General features: G+C 38.7%; 1 protein-coding gene across 6 annotated transcripts; it reads left to right on the top strand.

The window, feature by feature from the left end:
- The first annotated feature begins 1,629 nt into the window (after positions 1-1,629).
- Positions 1,630-24,283, top strand: kmt5c (lysine methyltransferase 5C). 6 transcript variants are annotated; one of them, XM_084127703.1, is made up of 10 exons: positions 1,671-1,962; positions 5,295-5,427; positions 7,352-7,517; positions 8,329-8,438; positions 8,665-8,842; positions 17,892-18,028; positions 18,311-18,471; positions 18,688-19,419; positions 19,495-19,599; positions 19,738-24,283. In XM_084127703.1, exons 2-10 carry the CDS (start codon positions 5,315-5,317, stop codon positions 24,183-24,185), a joined length of 6,150 nt encoding a protein of 2,049 aa, XP_083983829.1. In that variant the 5' UTR covers positions 1,671-1,962; positions 5,295-5,314; the 3' UTR covers positions 24,186-24,283. The 6 variants fall into 6 exon arrangements, with proteins under 6 accessions (XP_083983825.1, XP_083983829.1, XP_083983827.1 ...); XM_084127700.1 differs by adding an exon at positions 8,962-8,981 and having other exon boundaries at positions 1,738-1,962; positions 8,665-8,828; positions 19,495-24,283; XM_084127702.1 differs by adding an exon at positions 8,962-8,981 and having other exon boundaries at positions 1,738-1,962; positions 8,665-8,828; positions 18,688-19,599.
- Positions 24,284-24,366: the final 83 nt, after the last annotated feature.

The raw sequence follows: 24,366 nt of genomic DNA, 5'->3' as shown, positions 1-24,366 counted from the left end.
TCAACACGCCTGCCTGGAAGTTTCTAGTATTCATGGAGCAGGATTGGACACTCCTGATATATGGTGGCTTAGTTTGAAAAAAAGAAAAAAAAGAATCTATGGTTAACAATGCTTTAGATGCTCAGAAAGGTCTTCAGGTCAAGGTGTGTCTTTCATTGCTTATGTAACATTTTTAGCCAATGTAGGAGACTAGCTCTGAAAAATTAGAGTAATGAGTAATAGACAGATGTAGTTGACCGCGCTAGACACACTAATTGCTTTCTTGCATCACAGAACTGACTGTCACATACAGATCACAACAGTGGCAACAGAACATGAAAAATCAATGTCATTCCTCATCTGGCATCTTATGGTCAGTCTCAAATCAAGTATCATAACCATAATACAATCATAATATCGCTCTTTTCTGATAGATCTTGTATATGTTGGGGTGGGGGGGTTGCTGTCAAAAAAAAGAAGCAAAAAGTTGATGTATTTCCTTTTGGTTGATGGCCTTTCTATTATCACTGATCTCCTCAGCAAGGCTGGTAGATTGTGCACATTTTGCTTTGCAGCAACACTGAGATTAAGACTTTATTAGTAGTAGACTTGTTGTTTATTAATATATAATTGTACTTTTTATTTGTTTTACTTGACAGAGAGCAGGATACTTAGATGTAACTTTTTTTCTTTCTCTTATAAAGCAATCAGGGATGTTTTCCTTAATTCAGTGTAGTACAACTGTACCATAGGTATAAATAAGCCAATTAGAGGCTTCAGGGGATGGGGCTTTCGAGATTTTGCTTTTTCAATGCAATTTGATTTCCAACCACAAATCCTGTTTCTCAGTTACTGGAAACAAAAATAAAACCGTGTATTTCTACTGGCTGTTTTGATATTCCTTCAAGATTTTTTAATAATTGGGCATCTAAATGTGAATGATTTTCCACTTCTAAGGAAGGTGCCTTTCAGTAAATTAGACTAATTGAGTATGACAAACATTGTCTTTTCAATTGGTCCTGGTTAAAACCATACAATTTATGATTTGCTTGAATAAAGTTTTTTTTTCTTTCCACAAAATATGTTCCACCCTGACAGTACTCTCACAGCTGAGAATTGTTAAGACAAAACAACAACTAGTCTTGAAGCACGAAACCCATGGGGGAAAGTTTTGGAAATTTGTAGGTTATTCATATGTTGGTTTAAAGGATTAGAAATCCTAATTTGGGTATTTAAGATTTTTCAACTTTAAATATTTTAAATGATAACCTTAAAAATAATCACAAAATATTTAAAACCAATGCTTATTGTTTTCAGACAATGTGCAACACAACAAATATTACATTTAAACAGTACAAAGAACACAGTGAGGGTAATGAATATTTAAACATCTACTGAGCAGAACCAGAAAAACCTTAATCCCATCAAACATGCATTTTGCCTAACAAACAGTCTGCTATTAAATTGCGTAACTCCATGAGGTCAACAGGACACGGTTACAGAGATGAGGCGGGAACGGAGCTACTTTCTCGCCCACTGATTGGTGGAAGCTTGTGGTATTTTCTACATCTGTACTCCTATAGGCCAATCTCAACGCCGTGTAACTTGGCCAGCCAATAGGATATGGTGAAAAACGCCGAGATCCCTCCCACTCATCACACTAACTAATAGGAACGCGACCATGGATGTCAAGGATTGGTTGAATTCATCTCGACTCCAGGAGGACAAGACTTCTACGTTCGAAAACAAACGCAGTACAGAAAAATTAATGTTAGAATAATTTCCGAATCGTTTCAACTCGGCTTCCCATTTTCTGGTTTATTATCATATACCCGCAGCAGAAACATTCCAATCATGGAATATGGAGACAGCAGGAGCAGATGGCTGCAGCACTCGTAACCAACAGGAAGAGCTAGCCTGTTAGCTTTCAGGCGAATTTCACTACGGACAAATCGACCCGAAATTTGAAGGAAAGCCCGTCAGGTAAAATACTCTGCTGTTTATTATGCTACATGGATATGCTCGCGCCACTTTTGTAAATCGTATATTGTTCAAAGTGAAGAATATAGCATGTCTAAAGATTCGAATTGGACCGTGTGGGTCTGCTTATGTTGCCCAGTGAGCTAAATGGACCGCGGTGGTTTGGGTTGAAGTCCGTTAACTCGACTCCCCGACAGTGATATATGGCCCCTCGCGCCTGTGACCGTTAATAATCAGCATTTATGAATTGGCAAAATCAATGATCCCTTTACCTCCAGTGAGGTGTTTTGTTTAATAACTAACGTTACTAATTGGCGCGATCAAAGGTGCTCGGTGACCGATGGGGGTGTAACCGTGAGACCACGCGACATATATAATTTACTATCATCTAATTTTATTTCCCATTTGTAACGTTATATGTTTTTTCTTTTTTTTTTCTTTAATTGTTTCGCCACTGTCGGCTCGCGCTGAGATATTTCTGAGCTGGTGTTAACACACGCATATTCCCGGAGCTCTTTTTTCCACTCTCGCGACACGTAAGTTACTACTCGACTCGATTACAACTCTAGTGCTGAAGTGTTTTCAGACTGAATAAAGTTAACGTTCGCTGCTTTGTCGTGCGACCCCTGACCTGTCAGCGGAGATAAGCTTTATACGTATAGTAATCTACAAGAGGAGGATATTTGCTTGCATGACAGTATCAACAATCAACAAGGGTTACAGTATACAATAATGTATGTAAATTGTGGGTAAACAACGTGAAAAATTACAATTGAACACTAAATGGCATCTGTCATAAACAAGCTTGATCGAGGCCACTAATTCAGCATTTGCCAACTAGAGTCTCTTCCTGAGGAAATAAGTATGGTATCGCTTTTGCTTTGCCAGACATAAGTATGGTATCGCTTTTGCTTTGCCAGACATTTTGCTCTTCTGCTGTTTACACACTGTACAAATTAATTGGGTAACACTTTACAATAAGGTTCATTAGTTAACTACATTAGTTAACATTAACTAATAATGAACTGCACTTATACAGTATTTGTTCATCTTTGTTAATGTTAATTTCAACATTTACTAATACTTTATTAAAATTTTGTTAACATTAGTTAATGCACTGTGAACTAACATGAACAAACAATGAACAGCTTTATTTTTATTAACTAACATTAACAAAGATGAACAAAAACAGTAATAAATGTATTGCTCATTGTTAGTTCATGTTAGTTAATACATTAACTAATGTTTAATAAAGGAACCTTATTGTAAAGTGTTACCATTAATTGTAGAGGGAAGCTTATGCGTTAACATTTTTTGATTCTCTGAACTATTGTTTTAGTAATTGTCCTACCTAAGTGACACACTACTCAGTTTTATACATTTGGATTTGTTTGTTTAATAAATTCATAATGCCACATTCAACCAAGAAATGTATCAAGATTTCTTATTCAACACATTTTCAATTAAAGTAGTAACAATGAATTGATCTGTAATTTACTTAAAGGGATGGTTGATTATGATTGCACTTTTTTTAACTTCAGTTAGTGTGTAATGTTGCTGTTTGAGCATAAACAATATCTGCAAAGTTACAAAGCTCAAAGTTCAAAGGAAAGGGAGATATTTGCTTTTAAAGAAATCATTTTTTAAGGACTACAACAAACGGCTGGTAGGGAGTCGGGACTACATGACATTCCTCCTGGGTTAGTGACATCATCAACCCTAAAATGTGCATATTAAACCCGCCCCCGGGAACGTGATTTGTAGATTATCAAGACAGAATATGCTAATCAATGATTATGATTAATGATGCCCCCAGACCCCCCTAGAGGTACCGAGCTTCACCCACAAAAAAATACTGTGGGAAACACAGTAGGCTATATGATGGTCTACGAAAAATACTAATTTAATTATCTTACTGTTAAAATACATGATCTGGATTTTACCACCTCCGCCTCGTTTAGAGCCAGGAAAAACCCTGCTTTTGCTATACACATTATTCCTGACAGCTTAAAGAAAAAGTCCCATGAGGACATGTGAACTATTGAGTGTCAAAGTAGTGAGGCTATTACTTTGATATGTGCTAAATGGATTATGCATATTTTAAATGTTATTGACCACAAAACACTGAGAAAAACTAGACTGTAAAACTGAATTTATCACAATCTAATAAATAAGTCCAAAAGCCTGAGAGTGCATTAATCATTTAGGTTTAAAAATCTGATCCAAATATGGAAAAACAAAGCTTTACGGAATAAAACAAAACGTATAAAGTTATGATATAAAATCATAAGTCAGATCTTCTTGCTTAGCTCAAGATACTCTTAACATTCTCAAATTGTTTGAACTTGAACAGGTTTGGTTTTACATAGAACTTGAATTTGCACTGCTTGACTGCTGCTGTCATCAGGGCAAAAAAAAATCCCCCCCAAAAAACATTGTCATTCAAATTGTGATGATAATATCATTTGTAATAAATCATTTCTTTAAAATAGAAATATTTTCACTAGTGGTTAACATTTGGACACCACTGTAAATTGATTTCTTTTACTGTAAGACGAAGGGCCTGTTTACACCTGGTATTAAGATGCGTTTTGGTCGATCGGATTACAAGTAGATGAGGGAGACGCATTCCCGTTTACAATTGGTGTTTTAATCCGTCTATTTTGTCCACTTTCAACCTCTTCTGTCCTGATTTCTTTGAGGGGAGCGTCTATGGGCGGGTAAATGTATGGGCTTTTTCCGATCTTTTGATCTAATGGACGAAATAAGCTCACACAATTTACATATGAACTCGACTGGAGATGACGGAAAAACATACGGAGAGCAGCAGCAGATTTCGTTTCTGCTCTGACAGCCGCAAGACCAGCCGAACGCAGTGAGTGCGTGTTAGAAACTAGGAATGGTGAGGGAACATTGTGCTTGGTACGATTTTCATCTTCAAACCAAACTTTGGTCTTCAGCGGACAAAGTTTAAATCCCGTCTGGCTAGCGCGCATTAGGTCAGTCGGCGGTCTTTTGTGGTTGTTCGAACACATTCAACAGCATGAGCGTCTACACTACGAAAGCAATCTGGTTGAATGCGTTTTCGACTACCTCTGGAAATAGTTGAAAGTGGACAAGCTCAAAACATTTTAGATCCTGTTTACAACACCTGTATGTAGCGTCGTCTACTTGTGATCTGATGGCCCAAAATGCATCTAAATACCAGTTAGGTCCTGTACCAGGACCTGTGAGGATAAATTATGGTTGCTCCCTTTCTTTTCCATACGTTATGCTTGTGTTTAATGACATGCAGCTGTTTGAATGTGTAACTCACCGGCTTCATTTTGTTCCAGCATGTTGATGGTGGGCTACCATGGAGGGATCTTATAGAATGAGTGTGAGAGAGCTTTGTGAGACAGATGATCTGGCCACGAGTCTGGTGCTGGATCCCTTACTGGGGTTCAGCACCCACAAGATGAACATAAGGTACTTATTCTGCTTGACTCCTTTGCGCTGCTGCTATATAAATATATAGGCCTTTATGTGTGTGTGTGTGTATATATATATATATATGTGTATATATATATATATATATATATATATATATATATATATATATATATATATATATGGACAGATTTTATGCACAGTATTTAAAGAAAAATATTTGTTTTGTTATTCTGAACTGTAATCTGTTTGTTTTACATAGTAATGTAAAACATATGCTGCGTCCCAATTCGCATACTGTCCGTCCTAAATGGTATTCGAAATTAGAATTGGTGTGTCCCAAATCATAGTATGTTGAAATGAGTATTCCAAAGATACCCAGAAGTGCAGATTCATGCACGCTCTTATGGCTAAAATTGCTCACAGCCCATTGTGTGTTGTACGGAGGATTCGATTAGAATCACAAACTTGAATAAAAAGCGTTATAAAACTATAAACGTGGTAGATGTGCGAGACGAACGGTTAAGTAGAGGGGTTTAGATAAAGGTGTTTTTAGTCATTAATAATCAATATCTAACCTGAAGAAAATATATTTATTCAGTGTTATCCACAGTATATTTCATATGTAACAGCATTCTGAACTTTTATAAAGATACGTTTGGTTATTAACTGAGGAGAGGTCTCCGTATGAAAGGCCCACGCCTGGCAGATCAACATGCTACTACATTTCTCTCTGATACGGTAGGACATTAAATTGAATTGAATGTGGAGGATTTTAACTATTACAAGATGATTGACAGTGCAGTTTTAACAGTGTCAGGATGTATTTAACTAAGCAACAGAGCAGTCCATTAAATGCGCAATTATGACGAAGTAGTATGATCCAAATCGTGCCTACTAATCTGCTAAACGCTTAAAGGAGAACTCCGGTCAATTTTAACGTTGAGCTCATTTTTTTGTAAATTTGGAGTGCTGTCAATACAGAGAACAACGACAAAAATCGGTGTTGCCTACACAGTGTTATCCTCTTTTTAAAATTTGCACCCTGTTGACTTCAATGGGGCAAGTTTTAAACCTGCTTTTAGCCTCTTAACATCCTTGATGTGTCATTACAAGTGCACAGCCATGTTAGATGATTCCTTCAGAGTGAACACAGTTGAATCTGACTGCAGTAGATGTGAAAGATATGAATAAAAATGATGTTTTTTCAGCCAGCGCTCATACCTGTATTTACATCCTGTTTTTGGTCGAAGTCCATAGTAATCGATTGTCGAGTTCACGCGCATAGGTTTAGTTACCTATGATCACGCGCGTGAACTCGACAATCGATTACTATGGACTTCGACCGAAAACAGGATGTAAATACAGGTATTGCAACAGGGTGCAAATTTTAAAAAGAGGATAACATGGTGTAGGCAACACCGATTTTTGTCGTTGTTCTCTGTATTGACAGCACTCCAAATTTACAAAAAAATGAGCTCAATGTTAAAATTGACCGGAGTTCTCCTTTAAAAGTATGTAATTTGTCTTCACAAAAACAGTACATGCTTTTAGGACATACTAGTTGGCAATTTGGGATGCAGCAATAGACTACTGTTCAAAAGTTTGGGTTAAGTTTTTCAGGTTCATGTTTTTGTATAAAGTCTCTTATGCTCACCAAAGCTGCATTTATTTGATTTAAAAAAAACAAAACAGTAAAACTATTGTGAAATATTATTACTATTTAAAATAACTGTTTTCTATTTGAATATATTTTAAAATGTAATTTATTCCTGTGATGCAAAACTGAATTTTCAGCATCATTACTCCAGTCTTCAGTGTCACATGATCCTTCAGAAATCATAATATGATGATTTGCTGCTCAAGAAACATTTCTTATTATTAATATTAGACTTTTGAGCTGTAGTTTATTTTCGATGATTTCTTCCATTTAAAATTGTTTGATTTCTTTCATTGTGTGAAGTCCTCCCCCTGAGATCCGGCGATGGGGCTACCTCAGAGAGACCCTTCTGCGGTTCAAACGCACACATGACTTCCAGGCCACCTTTGATGCTCTGTTGGATGGGGAATGGGTCAGTGGCTATTTCACTGGGCTGGGTTCACACCGACATGAGTTGTTAAAGCAGCATGTGAGTATAATATGTTATCCAAAATGTATGAACTTTGACTTTTCCTCTTTTTGTACATGTTGTCATCACCAAATAGGAATGTGTCAATGCTCAAAGAGTTTAGACTGTGAAGCTGTTTTTGTGTTTAGTGTAGTAACATTGGTTTGCCTTTACTTCAATGTGTTTGTCTTTGCTGGATCACTGGATCTCTCTGCACACATTAATGTGGACTGTACTGAAAAAAAGGTTGTGTTAGATTAACAAGGGGGTAAAATGATTGATTTTTCAGTTTAATTGCAATCTTTAGTTTCTTGTCTTGTATTTCAAAGTGTAAAAAATAATAATTTACTATACTATATGATTTGTTGAGTTTGGGGTCAGTTAGATTTTTTTTAAAGAAAGAAAAAAAATTAATACCTTTTTAAATACTCTCAAACTGTGAAAAAAATCCTGTTGACCCCAAATGTTTGAATGATAGTGTAAATATACAGAATGAAATCCCATATGATTCCGAAACTGAAATCAAATCGAGAACTTTCTTGGGAATCTACACTGTCTGATACTTTGCCCTAAGAAAGACAACATAAATGTACCTACTACGCTCTACCATAATTTGTCTCTCTGAATTTGAATCTCCGAATGCTCCAGTAGTAAACGTTCTGAGTGTGGTGTTGTGTCTGTGAGGGCTTGGCTTTTGTAATGCAAGTCATTAAAATTTGGTCTGATTAAAGACAAGCACAGTGCATAGCAGTAGATTTATTCAAATTTTAGTAATTCTTGAATATTGCTGTGTGCTTTAAAAACAAATTTTTAATTAATCTCTTTTCTTTAGATGTATCGCTATATGACAGCATTTCTGTTGGACAACGGAGTGAACATTGAGCCGTGTACCCGCTATTCCTCTGAGACAAATGGAGCCAAAATCACATCCACCCGACACTGGTTAGCTCACAGTTTTTTTTAAATCCTAAACCAATTATAATGATTTAATAATTGATCAATTAATCATTATTTTCATGTTGATCACTGTAAAGCTGCTTTGAAACTATCTGCATTGTATAAAGCGCTATATAAATAAAAGTGACTTAAAATGTAATCATAACATTAGTCTACTTTTTAATTTTGTTGACCACCATATTTGAGGATATGATTATTTTGAATTCTCCAGGTTTGTGGGAGAACGGGTGGAGGTACTGCAGGGCTGTATAGCTGAGCTGAGCCCTGAGGATAGTGCCGTGCTCAGAGCAGGAGTGAATGACTTCAGTGTCATGTACTCGACGCGCAAGAGATGTGCTCAGCTTTGGTTGGGGCCCGCTGCCTTCATTAATCATGGTGAGAGAGCCCGTGTACTTATACTGATCAGTAATTTTTTTTTTTTCAAATGTGGTCTTTGGTAAGGTACAGGATCTGATTGTGCTTTTTTTTTCTTTCTTTTTTTTCTCTTTTTTTTATTGCTTGGGAAAAGACTGCAGACCTAACTGTAAGGTAAGATACTAAATTATTACTTTTGATTTTGTGGGGAATCTTTTCAATTGCTTGGTTTTTGAAAGACCCTGTACATATGTTGTAGCGTAAATGTACATTTTATACAATTAATTCGTTAAACTCCTCTATAAAGGAGGAGTCACAATAGATCTGTGCATGCAGTCTTGCAATTGTTTTGCGGTGTGTACTTTGATCTTAACACCTTTAACCTCATTTTTTATTATTCTCAGGTTAGGTAAAGTAAGTCGAGTCTGGCCTAAATTATAAGCATTTTAAAATCATTTATAATTTGGTCAGAAGACTTCTCTGTGGTATTTTCTTATTAAAAGTCTTACAGCACCATAAATCGAAGATTCGGTAGGCAGTTTTTGTAATCAATTATTTAAATAATAAACAAAAATGTAAAGGCAAATAAATCTTCATCATTAAAGTATAAAATACAATAATCACGTTTCGAATCAAAGGTGTAGTCAGCTCTGGGCTTCTTGTCTTCCGCTTGGGGGTTTTTTGTCCTCAGCTCTGGGCTTCTAGGCGTTGGGGGTACTGACGTAGCAATATCCAAAGAGGCAATCAGCTCATCAGTCTTTTATACTCCAGTTGTTTACCACAGGTGTTAGGTTCTAATCTTCTTGATTGATAAGTTGTAGTTTGTAGACATAAGTTTCCCAGTTCCTTCTCAAGGCCTCGCATGTGCAAGCTGTCCACCTCTTCATGTCCTTGAACTCCAGTAAACTCAACTTAGATGGCTGATTTCCTTTTAAGTTTCTAGGAGTAGAACCACAGTTCTTTGTGTCCTTGAGCGCACACACATAATCGCACACACTTCTGCTCCTCTTTCTCATGGGTATGCACACACATATACATAATGAACAATTACTGTAAATCTATGCCAATACAATATAAGCCATTTTTTACAAACAGAAATAAATAACAACATTGAATGCAATGCATTATATTCAATAAATTGGCTAAATATGTGGAACAAAAAGGCATCTACAATAAACAAGGAGGCAGGTAACTGCATTTTCTTTATATTATAAAACACCCCCTTCATGCAATTATCCTGACTCATTATCCTTCATTCTCAGACATAGGTGTGGCACAAACTTTGTTCACTTCATCAAACTTAACCAATAACATGGACATTTGTTCATCATTCTTAAATTCATTGGTTTGTTACACATTCATGTAATATTTCACCCAGTGTAGTTTTCTGGTTCCCATAACAAAGATAATCAATTATATTTCTTATGTAATTATATTATAATTATATATGTATCATCAAGGGGCAAAACTTTGTGCTTTTGCTTGATTATCATGTAGATTAGGCCAATTTGGATCTCAAAAAGAATCCATTACTTCAAGCACCCTATAGGTCTTCCCAGTAGAACGTGCGGCTCCTCCCCTGGCTCAGGCAAAGTTTGCAGAAGCCAAACCAGGGGATCCTGTGCCGACTGACGTCTCCTGGGTCTTTCGGGCACAAAGTTAGTATCTAAGGATGTGAGGGGTTTTCTTGTTCCAACTACAAGTTTAAACGCACGATTCAGTTTGAACCAGTCTTGAAACTTCTACTACAGTGTTCAAACAAGGCACAAAGTTCCTTTTCTATCATAGCTTGTAAATGTCCAGTTTCTAATCTCTCGGTCAAATATTTTCAAGCAACTAATTTTCTCATTCAGCTAACACTAAATTCTTACACTAAATTCAGTAATCATTTCTTGAGCTGAGCATTAACACATTATCAGATATCGTCATTGTACCATGAAATATAACAAACTCTTTTTGTAGTAATTGTTGCATAAATATATCACAATATAAAATTCTTTCTCTGGTTCATTATGGTTGCATGCCATACATTCATTATAATCAAAACAATCCAGTAATTAAACCTTTGTATCCAGAGTAATCCTTCTGATGTTTTCCTGAGTTTCTGAGAACAGTATATAAGTTCAAACATAAATTCTATATCAACAAATCAATTTGTTCCTATACACAAGGTTCCCATTGACAAGTTTGTAAAACATAATCTCTCAAGCTTAGAAATTTCCATCAATTTAAGCCTTTTATACTTTAAATTTACAAATTCATCTGTTTAACATAGACACAATTTTATTTAAAATATAAAAGGCTTAAATTTATGGAAATGTCATGGACAAAATTTTATTTAAAATATAAAAGGCTTAAATTTATGGAAATGTTTAAGCTTGAGAGATTGTTTTACAAACTTGACTATGGGAACCTTATGTATAGGAACAAATGTATAATTTATGTTTGAACATATATAATGTTCTCAGAAACTCATCCCCCACCGCATTGCCTTCCTTGTTATCTATCGTCCCCCTGGCCCTCCCTCCGCATTCTTCGACCATCTTGACTGCCTCCTCTCCTCCCTCCTACCCCTCCCTCACCCATTCATTCTCCTAGGTGACTTCAATCTCCATCTACATTGCTCCCCCATTGCTTCTGCCCTTCTCCCCCTCACCAACTCATTTAACCTCTTGCTTCTCCCTTCGCCCCCTACCCACACCTCTGGTAATACCCTCGACCTTATCTTCATCTCCGACTGTAAGGCAACATCATCCACCTTAACTGCCCCCACCCCCCACCCCCCTACCCCCCTCTGATCATCTCCTTCTTTCCCTCACCCTCTCCCTCCTCTCTGCTACCCTTGCTCCCTGTCCTCCGTCGTAATCTCCGTACTCTAGACACCAGTTCCCTGATCTCCCTTTCCTTTTCACTGCTTCCCTCCATCTCGGACTTCTCTTCTCTTCCCTTCCCTTCACCTAGACTTAGCTTCTGAAACCCTTTCTAGTGCGCTATCGTCTTCCCTCAACTCCCTAGCCCCCTTATGTCCTTATTCTCCTTCACATAGGCCTTCTCAACCATGGCTCACTCTTTCCCTTAAATCAGATTGACGTTCATTGCGCTGGGCTGAGCGACTCCAAGCCTATAATTCCCTCCTTTCTAATTTCCTCTCTGCTTTGGAATTAGCCAAACATGACTACTTTCAAACTCTCATCACTGCCTTGGCACCCCATCCCCGTCAGCTTTTCTTAACCCTAAATAAACTACTCCGTCCCCCTTCTTCACCCCAATCTTCAGTTCTCCCAATCCTCACTGCTAGTGATTTTTCTTCCACTATTTCACAAATAAAATCATTACTATTCGCCTACTCCTTCAGACTCTCCCCCAGTTTAGTCCCCATCCCCAGCTCCCCATTCTACCTCCATTTGCTTCTAATGCCCCCTTTACTGACTTTCCCCCCACATCTTATTCTGAACTTTCCTCCATCATTTCAAAGGCCCACCCAACCTCTTTCCCTCTGTATCCCGTCCCTGCTTCCTTCCTAACCCATCTACTCCCTCTTATCCTCCCCTATCTAGTCTCCCTCTTTAACTCCTCCCTGTCCACTGGTATCTGCCCTGCTGCATTTAAATCAGCTATCATTCCTCTGTTAAAAAAAACCCCACTCTCGACCCTGCCTGCCCTGCCAACTACCGCCCAATCTCTCTTCTTCCATATTTTTCAAAACTCCTTGAGCGTCTAGTTCTTGTATGCCTATCACAATACATATCCGTCAACTCCCTCTACCCCCAATTCCAATCTGGTTCCTGTCCTTCCCATTCCACGGAGACTGCTCTCCTCACTATCCAGAATCATCTGGCCAATTCCTCTCATGCTGTCCTCTCTTCAATTCTCAATCTCCTTGATCTCTCCTAAGCCTTTGACACAGTCGATCCCATTCTCCTCTCCACCCTTTCCAACCTCTGCATTTCTGGAACACCCCTTAGCTGGCTGCACTCATACCCATCTTCCTTCACTTCTCCCCCCTCCCCTCTGACTGTTGGTGTTCCCCAGGTCTCTGTCCTTGGACCCTTTTTATTCTCTCTGTACACCTCACCTCTTGAAGCTCTAATTTCTTCTTTTAATTTCCCCCACCATTTCTTTGCTGACGACACCCAGATTTTCTTTTCCTTCCCTTCCTTCACCCCTAACCTCTCTGCCCAAATAACTGCTTGTTTGACTGCAATCCAATCTTGGATGGCTCGCCAATAACTCCTTATCAACCCATCAAAAACTGAAATCCTTTTTCCCCCTCCCACCCCCACCATTTCATTCCCTCCCCTGTCCCTCATTCCAGTTAACCTGTTAACCGTTGCCAGTGCGCCCGCGCACTGAAGCGTTTTTTTTTTTTATTTAGTTCAAAGTTACTATCACATTTAATGTTATACCTTGACAAACTATACATCATTAAAAAGATATAAGACTCAAGTTTCAGTATTTGACCACTATTGTATTCTGAGAAACTTATAGAGACAGTTATTTCTTAATTTGTGTCAGGAGTTATGAAATGAAAAAATGAGTCGATACCTTTAATATGAATTATGAGCGTCAGCCGCTTTCATTCATAAAAATGTCGTCATGACAGCGCTTGACAAAACAACGTCCCTCAGGGCTTTAGCTCAAAAATGTGCAGATTTGGAGAAATATTGATAGATTCTCATAGGTTTACATCAGATTTCTATAGACAGGAATAATATTTATTGAATTTATACCCAAATGCGTCGATGTAATCATTATGAGCGCTGGATACTGATGTAATGTGTTTTCAATCCATACCAACAGCCTGAGGGCGCTATATGCACAATAATAGTCCATATATGGAACACATGAAGAAGTGCCATAATCATGTGACATTCCAGGATTTTTTTCATTATGACAATAATTAATTCTACATTTACAATAAACTGCCAGGTGTCAGCTTTCAAATGAGATCATACTTGTGTTTTAGTGCAAAGGGTTCATGAACTGTATCTGTTTCAGTTTGGGTATGTCATTTCTGGGGATTTTTCAAAAGTGGGGTTGCAGCTTAACAGGTTAACTCTGCTCGCAACCTTGGCGTCATCTTTGGCGCCGCCCTTTCCCTTGCTGATCATATCTCGGGCACTACATGCGCCTGTCAATTCCACCTACTTAACATCTGCAAAATACGCCCCTCCATCTCTTTCTCTGGCACTAAACTCCTGGTTCATGCCCTCATCTTCACCCACCTTGATTACTGCAACTCACTCATTGGCCTTCCCTCTTACGCCTTCACACCACTACAGCAAATTCAAAACGCCTCTGCCCGTATTATATTCAACATGCCCCACTCCTCTCATACCTCCCCTCTTCTCCACCAGCTACCCTGGCTCCCTGTTTACTATCGCTGCTTATTTAAATTCCTTACCCTAGTCTACAAATTCCTCCATGGTCTTGCCCCACCCTATCTGGCTGCACTTATCACCTACTATGTTCCCTCCCGTCCCTTACGCTCTCAATCTCTGCTGTCCGTCTCGGTCCCACCCTCGCCCTGTGCCCAATCTTGTTTCCGTTCCTTATCCCTCCTGGCTCCCCTTCATTGGAATAAACTCCCACTCCATATAAAACAGTCCCCTACACTACGCAGTTTTCACTCCTCCCTTAAAACTCATCTTTTCACCCTAGCCCATCCCACTGTGTATCCTTGCCCCTAACCCCCGGTCAGGATTCTGCTTGCTTGCCCAACCCTGCTATAGCCTCTGTTCTCACTGTAGCACCACCCTACTTACTCACCCTTGCCCAATAAACGTACCTTCTTCCTTCAGCCTTTTCTTTTCAATATACTGCTTAGTTTTAAAATTGTTCAGTGCCTTGGTCAACGGCACTATATAAATGTATATAAATAAATAACCCATGTTTTTCTATATCATTTTTTTTTTTTTTACTCTTACTACAAGAAAGAGGTAATAGCCTCCTATCCATTATTTTATCTTATATTACCATTATCTCTTGGTTAATTTTCCTTCTAGCCAGTGCTAGAATATTCTTCCATATTCTTCATATTAATTAAGTTTTCACAATATTTGTTCCATTATCACCAAGTAAGTCTCATAATCTTAACTGTATTATGACTTTTAGGATGTGCTTCTGTTCCTTTTTCTAAATTACATTCTTACACAATTATTATACTTTTTTATTATTTATTATTCTTAAACTTTGCTAAGTCTGACTACTGTTGCTAGTGTTTACATTCTCTTTCCCTTTTCCCAAAATATTCCAGCTCTAACCAAATGTATATTTACTTTTCCCTCTTTTACTCAATTTTAAACTATTATTTAACTTTTATATTAAAATAAAGTTTACCTGACTTATTTTGTAGTCAGTGCCTCCCTTGAGATCTCTTAACTATCGTTTTACAGGTCTTTAAGCCTCTAGCGTTCTGAAGTACAAGCTCTTCTTGCTAATACAGTGTGGGAAATGATCTTACACGCACCGCTGTTGCCTTTTCGAGTCCGAGCTGTGGTCACAAACTCTGTCTCTTTAACTGGTACACCTATTTTACACTAAAATCATCCTGGCTGTTCCAGGACCAATAAATTACCAGTTTACATGATTTTCCCAACACCTATTGTTACAGATTAAAAATCCTACTTTTAGTCGGCCTATTTCCACTTCATAAAGCTGTCTTCTGACAATGTTAGGTGCATTTCTTCTGTTTGTTTAAAGATATTAATAGCAATTTTATATTTACTGTCTATCCAGGTCTGGTAAATTATTTTTAGCACTCTACCATGCCTATAAAAATGTAAAACATTTTCCTTAGCTGTTTATTAACAGTACCATCACATTTTCCTTTTCTAGGAGTCTTCTATTGTAATTTTATTACATGTACACATTTTTCCACTGTATTGCTGCTAGACCTACCACAGTCTTAAGTTTAAACCGTTTTGTTCTATCTCTAGAAAGGAGCCTCATTCCAGTTCTAGAACAGTTGTCTGCCTGAAAGGCTCATTTTCCTTTCAATACATGAGAATCTCCTCATGTATAAGCTTAAATATTTACATTGCTGGGCTTTCTCTGTCATAAACCAAGCATCCTTCACTAACAGGTCTTATCTTTAGCCCGTCTCTGCCTCTCACTCTCTGAGGCTGGCCATATGAGTCTTTTGTCTTTCCTTTTTTATGGCTTTCTCAATCTCTATGACTCTCTCGCTTGTAAAGTTTTCTGTTCTACGCGCTAGTGTTGTTTTTGGTGGCCTGTTTTAATTTTAGTTTTAGTCTAGTCTTTGTGTCAAGCTGTCATTTTAGTTTTTATTAGTTTGTCACGTTCATACTATTTTTAGTCTAGTCGTTTCAGTCGACTAAAAGTCTGAGCATTTTAGTCTTATTTTAGTCTGAATTATCCATGACTATTTTCGTCTAGTTTTAGTCAATGAAAATTGTATTTAAAGGTGGTATCAGCGATTTCAGGCCCAAACATAAATGTTCACATTCATCTAATCTTACCTAACGATCCGCTAGCTGCCCGCCCCATAAGCATGCTGTCAAAAAAAACGCGTCTCTGTAGGCAGCCTAGGCTCTGAGATCTGCACACAAAACAGTTGTTTTCACCCGGTTTAGCCAAACACTCAAAACCAAAATAAATAGTGTTTCAACCAATCACCGACAGGGGAGGGTGTTGTGAGGTTTTGCGCTCGTGCACGGCTGCCTATGACGGCTGCACACAAAAACCTTGCAACACCCGCCCCTGTCGGTGATTGGTTGGAACACTATTTATTTTGGTTTTGAGTGTTTGGCTAAACCGGGTGAAAACAACTGTTTTTGTGTGCAGATCTCAGAGCCTAGGCTGCCTACAGAGACGCGTTTTTTTGACGGCATGCTTATGGGGCGGGCAGCTAGCGGATCGTTAGGTAAGATTAGATGAATGTGAACATTTATGTTTGGGCCTGAAATCGCTGATACCACCTTTAAGTCAGTGCGCAGCTAATTAATTTAACGGGTTTTTTTCCTAGCGTAATTTTTAGTTGATTTTTAGTCGAAAATTTCAGGACTTCAGTCGACCAAGATTTTCTTTGGTTGATTACAGCCCTAGTGAGAAATATATAACGACCCAAAGATGAAGACGACGGCTATCGGAACAGAAATGAAAGCTGCTGCTGCTCTCTGTATGTTTTTCCATTGCCTCCAGTCGCATTCATGTTTATATTGCGTAAGCTTATTTCGTCCATTCAGATATTAATATTGGATAAAGACCATAAATCCCAAGAATTGCTTTTTTGATCAAATTGAGAATTGGTTAAAATCAAGCCTTAGTGTTAACCTTTTTATGATGTGAGTGAAGTAATGCTTCCATGTATTATTATTCTGTATATATTTTATGAATTTTTGTAAGTAGGCTATAATATCAACCTGTCCAGGGACTGCGGGTGGAAATTAGCATTTTTTGCTATAACCTGGCACATGACATCTCTTCTTTTTTAGACTAATGTTGTTTGTGCATTGTCCCTGATCAAATAAAATAAAAAATAAAAATAAAATAAACCTAAAATATTCTGTCATATACACACAAAACTGACAGATAATTTTAAACGTGGTCCATCATTTTGATAAAAGTAAAACATGAGCTAGGTTTAAATTTTGTTTTTGTTTTTTATCCATCTAATTTGTATGTGGTATTTATATGACCTCTCTAGATTATTATTATTATTATTTATTTTATTTTTTAAATCATTGTTAATTTGTTTTCTATGTTTTGTCAAAAGTCTGGGTCATTGAAGTCCTAAATCTAGACAACAACTTATACATAGACGTATGTAGGAAAAAATACACTACTGTTCAAAAGTTTGGGGGCAGTAAGATTTTAATACTTTTATTTTGCAAGGACGCATTCAATTAATAATAAGTGACTGTAGATACATTTATAATGTTACAGAATATTTCTAATATTTCAAATAAATACTGTTCTTTTGAAATTTATATTTATAAAATAATTGCATTTTCCACAGAAACCCCCACCCCTTTCCTGGCATATGACTAAATAGATTATAGTCAAACAGTTCATACTGAAAAGTAATTTGCTCATAATGTTTGTTTCTGTTCCTCCTTTTAGTTTGTCCCGGGAGATAAGAATGGAGCCTGTGTAAAAGTGGTGCGGCCCATCTCTCCAGGGGAAGAGATAACCTGTTACTATGGGGACAGCTTTTTTGGGGAGAATAATGAAATGTGTGAATGTTGCACATGTGAGAGGTGAGAGTAAATCTGTTAATACTGCTTTATGGCCATCTGCTTTTCTATTCTAATAGAAATTTGAATAATTAGAAATTAGAATAATTCTGCCATTCTAATATATTGATATTATAGCGATGTTAGATCTATGATGCATAATTATCTCAATGGACACGTGTAATTATTCTGAGCTGTATTCGTTTTTTAATGTCAATTAGGTTTCTAATGACACAAATCGATTTAAAGCCTTTTAAATGTGCTTTTATAACAAGATAAATGATCTAATGATGCCAATCTATGCAGGAGAGGAGAGGGATTGTTTAAGAAGAGAGACCAATTTCCAGACGTGGCTTGCTCCAGGGATCCTTCAGGACAGAAATATGAGTTCAGAGAGACTGATCTAAGGCTGAACAGGAATAGAGGAAATGGCACTCCAAAGCCATTCCTCACTGTATCAAACTCGGGTATGCTTGTTATACCATTCATATTTTCTTTTCCTATATTACTTGTGTCCCAGAGTAAAATGTATGTGTTTTGATTCTAAAATCGCAAAGGATGTAATTAAGCATCCCATGCAATTGCCTAATAATTTGGTGAAGAAGCTAGTATTGTCAACTAATCTCACTATTATCAACCACTTAACTCTGGCTGTCTGTTCTTCTCATCTCATTCTTTGTCAGTCTTGCCAATGAGGAATACATTTTCCCAAAGGACGAAGAGGAACGCCCTTGTTTTGAGCAAGATGAGAAAGACAGATAGACGGAAGAGGGTGGAGCATTGCAAACAGGTGGAAAAGAGAACACAAAACCTCTTATCTTTTCCTCACCTCAAGCTAAAGGAGCTGAGCATCTGCCTCCATCATCACAGCACAAATTTCCTATTAAGCTGTAAGGACCCCTTGAGCAAAGAAAGGGCCCTGCTCTACCTAATTGAGAAAGAGCGACCAAAACCAGAGAGGATCACAAAGAACAGCAAATCTGTCTCTCCAATACCCAGCAGGGCTAACATAAATGGACCAGAGGAGAGAAAGATTGAGGATGGAGAAGTGTTAAATGGAGACCCTGTCATTAGATTTAAACCCTTCACTCTTGGATGTGTTTCCAGTGTACCTGAAAGAAACAGTATGAAGGCCAAGGGACGTAATATTGATGCATCTTCTGTCAGAATTGTCCACCAGGGCATTTCCTCAAGGACCAGGAATATTCTTCGTAGTCGTTGGAGCAGTCTCCGAGCAAGGACTGGATCTAAACTCTCCAGATTCAACAAAAGGAGGACCAGACTGATCAAATCGAACTCTAAAATCTCTACAGACCGAAATGAATGCTCTGACTCGCAGACAAAAGATGGGAAGCAGCAAAAAGGAAGTGAGGTTGAGTCCAAGGAGATCACTAATCCTGTTTTAATCTCTCCAGGTAAACCATGTACTGATAAAAATGTATATCTTGATGGAGATGCTGGAGCTAACAGTGACAAATCATCACAAACAGAGAGCATGGTGATCAGAGAGGCGCAGCAGAGAGTCTTTAGGGATCGCCTCAGGGAAGTGGCTGGCGACGGTAGACACATCAGCGGTTCCATTACTCCTAGGAAAGGTGATGTTAGTTATTGTGTAGCTTCAGAGACCTCAGGGGATAACAAGCAAAACCACAGGCAGTCTGTATCTAGTGCTGTAAGCATTACACCCTCCTTGTCTTCACCATCTCTTAACAGTCCTATCTCTTTCCTCTCAGGGTTAAATCGTTACCTCAAAGTAAGTCTGGTCAGGGTGGCTATCCCAGGTAAACCAGAGGTCGAAAGTACAGGTCAGAGGGAGTCAGACAGTAGAAGAGACAAGGATACAGCAGCAGCATCAGTACAGCAGAGCACAAAGTTAAATGGGAGCAAAGAAAGCAATAGACAAGGTAAGAAAGGTGTGAAGGAGTTGTATTTCAGACCAGTAAATATGGAGAGTGCAGATAAGTACCTAAAAGTAACATGTGATTTAGAGATAGGCAAAACACAACCCGTTGTGAAAGAACTTGTGGATATGCATGTTAAGGATAGCCACAGTGAGCATGAAAAGGAAGGTAAGCAAGATAATAATGTTGTAACGGTTGCATCTGTTGAGGTCACAATTCCAAAAAAATCTGAAGATTCTATAAAGAAAAGGAAAGGAGTAGACAAAGATAAGAAACAAACAAATGTTGAGGGTATACCTGAGGTGCAAGATAGAGAAATAGTCAATAAGCTGGGAGATGGAAATCACTTGAAAAAGAAAGTGTTAACAGTGCATTTTGGGAGCAGGACTGTTGTTGTTAAAGAGGCAAAGGTACTGCTGATGGATATTAAAAAGAGTTTGAGTGGGAAGTTTAATCAAGATAAATATGCTGATGACCACCAACTTCCATGCAGTTACAGTGGTAACAGAGAAGTTGATAATATGAAGACACTATCACTTGCTGACAATAACGAGACAAAGGACAAGCATGATGCACTTAACAGAAATGAGCACTCTATTCAGGGACTCACTGCAGCTGATCAGCCAAATATACATCAAGATACTCAAGTGAGACAGTCAGAAAACACTTTGATTTCCCCAGAGCCTCCATCCATGTGCATGGTTTGTCTGGATCATAGTTCTCAGAGCAGTATTCCCCTAAAGAAACGAGCATTTCGAGAATCGCTTGATACAGACCCAGAACAAGATGTTAATGTACCTGCAAAACGGTGTACAAATGTCAGTAAGGACACAGAACTCAACTCGGACAATCTGTTACCTAAGCCAAGTGAAAGCAGCAGTGTGGAGACAACATTGCTGAAATGTTCATTACTAGAATCAAGTCTAACTCATAAAGGCAATGTTGGCGTTGGGTCCAAAAAGCGTGGCTCATCCAAGTTGAAACAATGCTGTAAAGTTCTTCAGAGTGCTCAGCATGGACCAGTGAGAAACACTGTCAAAGTTTGTGAATACAAGGATAGCACAAATAATGTACCTGTTTGTGAGAGGACAATCAATGACCTTAAGATTGAAAAATCCAAAATTAAAGAAAAATTTGTTCAATGCAACATGAGAGAGGAGAACCAAGCGAAAAGTGTGGAAGGAGTGGAAGAAAGAACTAAAGGACCAGAGGGCTGTGAGATTATGGATGATATAGAAGATGCCATCAGAGATGAGTTGTCTACCTCAAATGTTTTGGATAAGACCGAAGAAGACCAGAGGCTAAATGTCAGAATCCGCCTTAAGAGGAAAAGGGGAAAGGAGTGGGAAATGGATAGTACGGATGAAGCCGAAAGTGTTGCGGACAAATCAAGCCCACAGCAATGCTTGGCTTTAGTTGACCCTTTTAGGGCCATTTTGGATTCTGTCTCAATTTTAAATGCAGAAATGGAGAGGATTCGGGGTCATGGGGAGGCTGATAAAGGCATAGGTCTGGAGAAAGCCACAAAGGCAGTCCAAGACGTGCTAGAGCATTGCAGAAAAGAATGTGCAACTAAACCATGTAAAAGACAGCAAAAAGTATCAAAAGTTTGCATCAACAAGAAAAACAGCAAACGCACACCAAAAGAAATAGTTCAAGACCGTAGTGAGGTTATCAGTGCACAACTCCAACAAAACTCATCTGGTCCAAAAATTGAAACAGACATTGATGACATTAAACCTTTACCTTTGATTAGATTGTGCAGGAGAGCTGAAGGCAAGTGGGAGGTGGAGTGGAAAGAAGCTCAAAATGAAGACGGGCGCATTGATACTGTGTACAGGGAGCCAAATAAGTCAACATCTGTCTCTTCTACAGCAGCAATACTGGAACAGATGCCTCTTGGCAAAGTTAAAGAGGAAAACCCATCTCCGTGCCAGCAAATAATGGCAGTGCGTAGTTGTACCAAGGGGACTGAGACCTTCAAAGATCCAGTGAGTTTTGAAACTTCACCTCTACCATTATCCCTTTCACCTTTATCGCTTTACTCTCCCTGTTATGATGGGCTGACAGGAGTTAGTAATGTCAGTGGGAGTATTGAAGCAAAAGAGGATACAAGAGGGCATGTGTCAGACAATTCCAATATTCTTAAGACTGGAGTTATTAGGACTGAGAATAAAGGAAGGAATGACATGTGCTTGAGTCACAATTTGTTTCAGATTAATAAAAGTCTGTCAAAACTCCAGGCTCTGAGCCAGTCACAGATATGTGAGAAAAGTGTTCCCACTAATACCAGTGTAACATCCTCTCAGAATCAGTCTCCTCCCATCTCTCCCTTTTCCACAGAGTGCAGCTTTAGTAACTATTCAGAGGATGTGCTTGACTTTCCATGTTTAAATCTTGAAAGCTACGATCAGATTCCTGCACAAAACAGCTTGGCGAGCTCTTTGATAGATTACTGTCCTGGGGAACCACATAACACAGGATCCTTCAGCAGCCCCTTCTCCCAAAGTCCCACTGATGCATGGAATCCAGAGACCCCTTACCTAGGATCCCCAAGCCCAGTGAGTAACTTTAGTAGTGGTGAAGATCTAAGCTTCCCGGATCTTGTCTTTGCTCAATCTGACACATCGTCATCTATTTGTGCGCCTCAACTACTCTTCAAAGATAAGTTATGTAATACAGCCACAAGTTCTGCTCCTCTTCAAGACCCTGAGAAAGATCTGTACTTGTCTGATGGCGAGTTGTCAAAAAGTCCCATAGATCTCCTGGTGCAGGAAGATTCAGCAACACCATATCTCCCCAAAGACCTGACAATGTTTAACAATGCATCTACAAGTGCTAAACAGCCTGTACACCCAACTGTGCGCTTGCATCCTCAGGATAAAAAGTTAAACTTTCTTGAATCCCTTGTAAACACAAAGTCCTCTCAGTCAGGCCTTGCGAAAAGTGATGCTAAAGACAAAACTCATGTACCTCTCAATTTGCAAAGCTCTAATACTAAATCTGAATCTGTAATTTCAAACCAGTCGACGCAAAGCCTACACGGTGCTGCAACTCAGAGTAACCTTGTTACACCCTTCCATTCCCTTCACGTAGGAAATAAGTCAACCTCACTTGCAGATTATTCAAGTGCGTTCAGCTCTGGTAATGCACATTTTCGTAGCAATGACAAGAAGCTTCCTTTTTTTCCAAACCCCAAGAATGGCTCGAAAACCGAGGTAGGCCAAAATGCTTGTCAAATTTCCATGGCTGCAGGCAGCTCAAAATCTCACAACAACCTGGAAAGCATCTTTGCTTGGCCTGGTCCATCAAGTTCTCACAGTGGGAAAGATTCTTCAGCTAGATGGCCTAATGCTGGGTTCTCAAGATTTCCTGAAAATCTGCAAAAAAGCCCAAAGAACATTCTTTCCAAACAGTATCCTGCAAATCCCAGTCAGCAAGGTGATCACATTCACCCTGTTTATTTCGTCAGCTCTAGCAAAACCACAACAAATGCATTTAAGAACATTGCAGGTATGAAGCCTCAGATATCAAGAAATGATAAAGATCCATCCCTGCCCTCCACATATTTATTTTCCTCATCTCAAAGTTCTCAATGTTACAGTACAACACAAAGCAAACTCTCAAAATTAGAGAAACCCCATGCTGTTGTGGCTCCCACTCAAAACACTCAACTTTCTGGAGTGTCTTCTATTCAGCCCAATAAGAATCAGATGTGTCCAAACGCTTCTCACTGTGATTCTTCTGATTTCAACTTCAGCTCCTCTCTTTCACCTCCTGTATCGCAGCACAGCAGTCCTCATCTGGGACGCAGAGAATCCTCAATCCATGAGGTCCCATTGACTAAAACTCAGTCAACCACCTTTGAACACATTCAGCCTCCTCACCAGTCTTACGTAGTGAACTTCACCGGAGATCATTCTGTGACTCTGGGGTACAGTGGCGATGGTGAAAACTTTAACTACACTGGTTCAGGACCTGCAAATTACACTTATCATTGTCTTATGGAGCCTTCAGGAACACAAGGAAAGCTGGTTGTAGAAGCGTGTGATCCCTCAAACCTCACACCTTCTCCCTCTGTGAGTAGGTCTAAAGTCCACGAAGACCAAATTGGAAAGGTTCAGCAGCATCAGGGGCAGCCTGGAACTCACCCATATAATTCTCTACACTTCTCCACCTCCCACTCGCAAAGCACCGCCATAACGGATCGCAAGCCCAAGAGACTGAGGCTTGTGGTGACTGACGGTACAGTGGATCTGGACCTACAATATACTGATTAATAACATCCTTTTGTTGTTGATATGCTAAGAAGTTATTTATTTAAAACTTCAATGTAATAAGGTGTTATTTTTGTTTTCATTAAACTTATATGGATTTATGTAAATTGTCCTGTTCTTAGCATCAAAACTTCTACTTTTTTCTTGAAATATTTAAAGACATATTTTTATTAGCACACTTGCT

Source organism: Abramis brama (assembly GCF_963993115.1).
Source record: "Abramis brama genome assembly, chromosome: 1".
NCBI lineage: Eukaryota > Metazoa > Chordata > Actinopteri > Cypriniformes > Leuciscidae > Abramis > Abramis brama.
The sequence above is the reverse complement of the archived record's forward strand: the minus strand, read 5'-3'. Positions and strand labels throughout refer to the sequence as shown.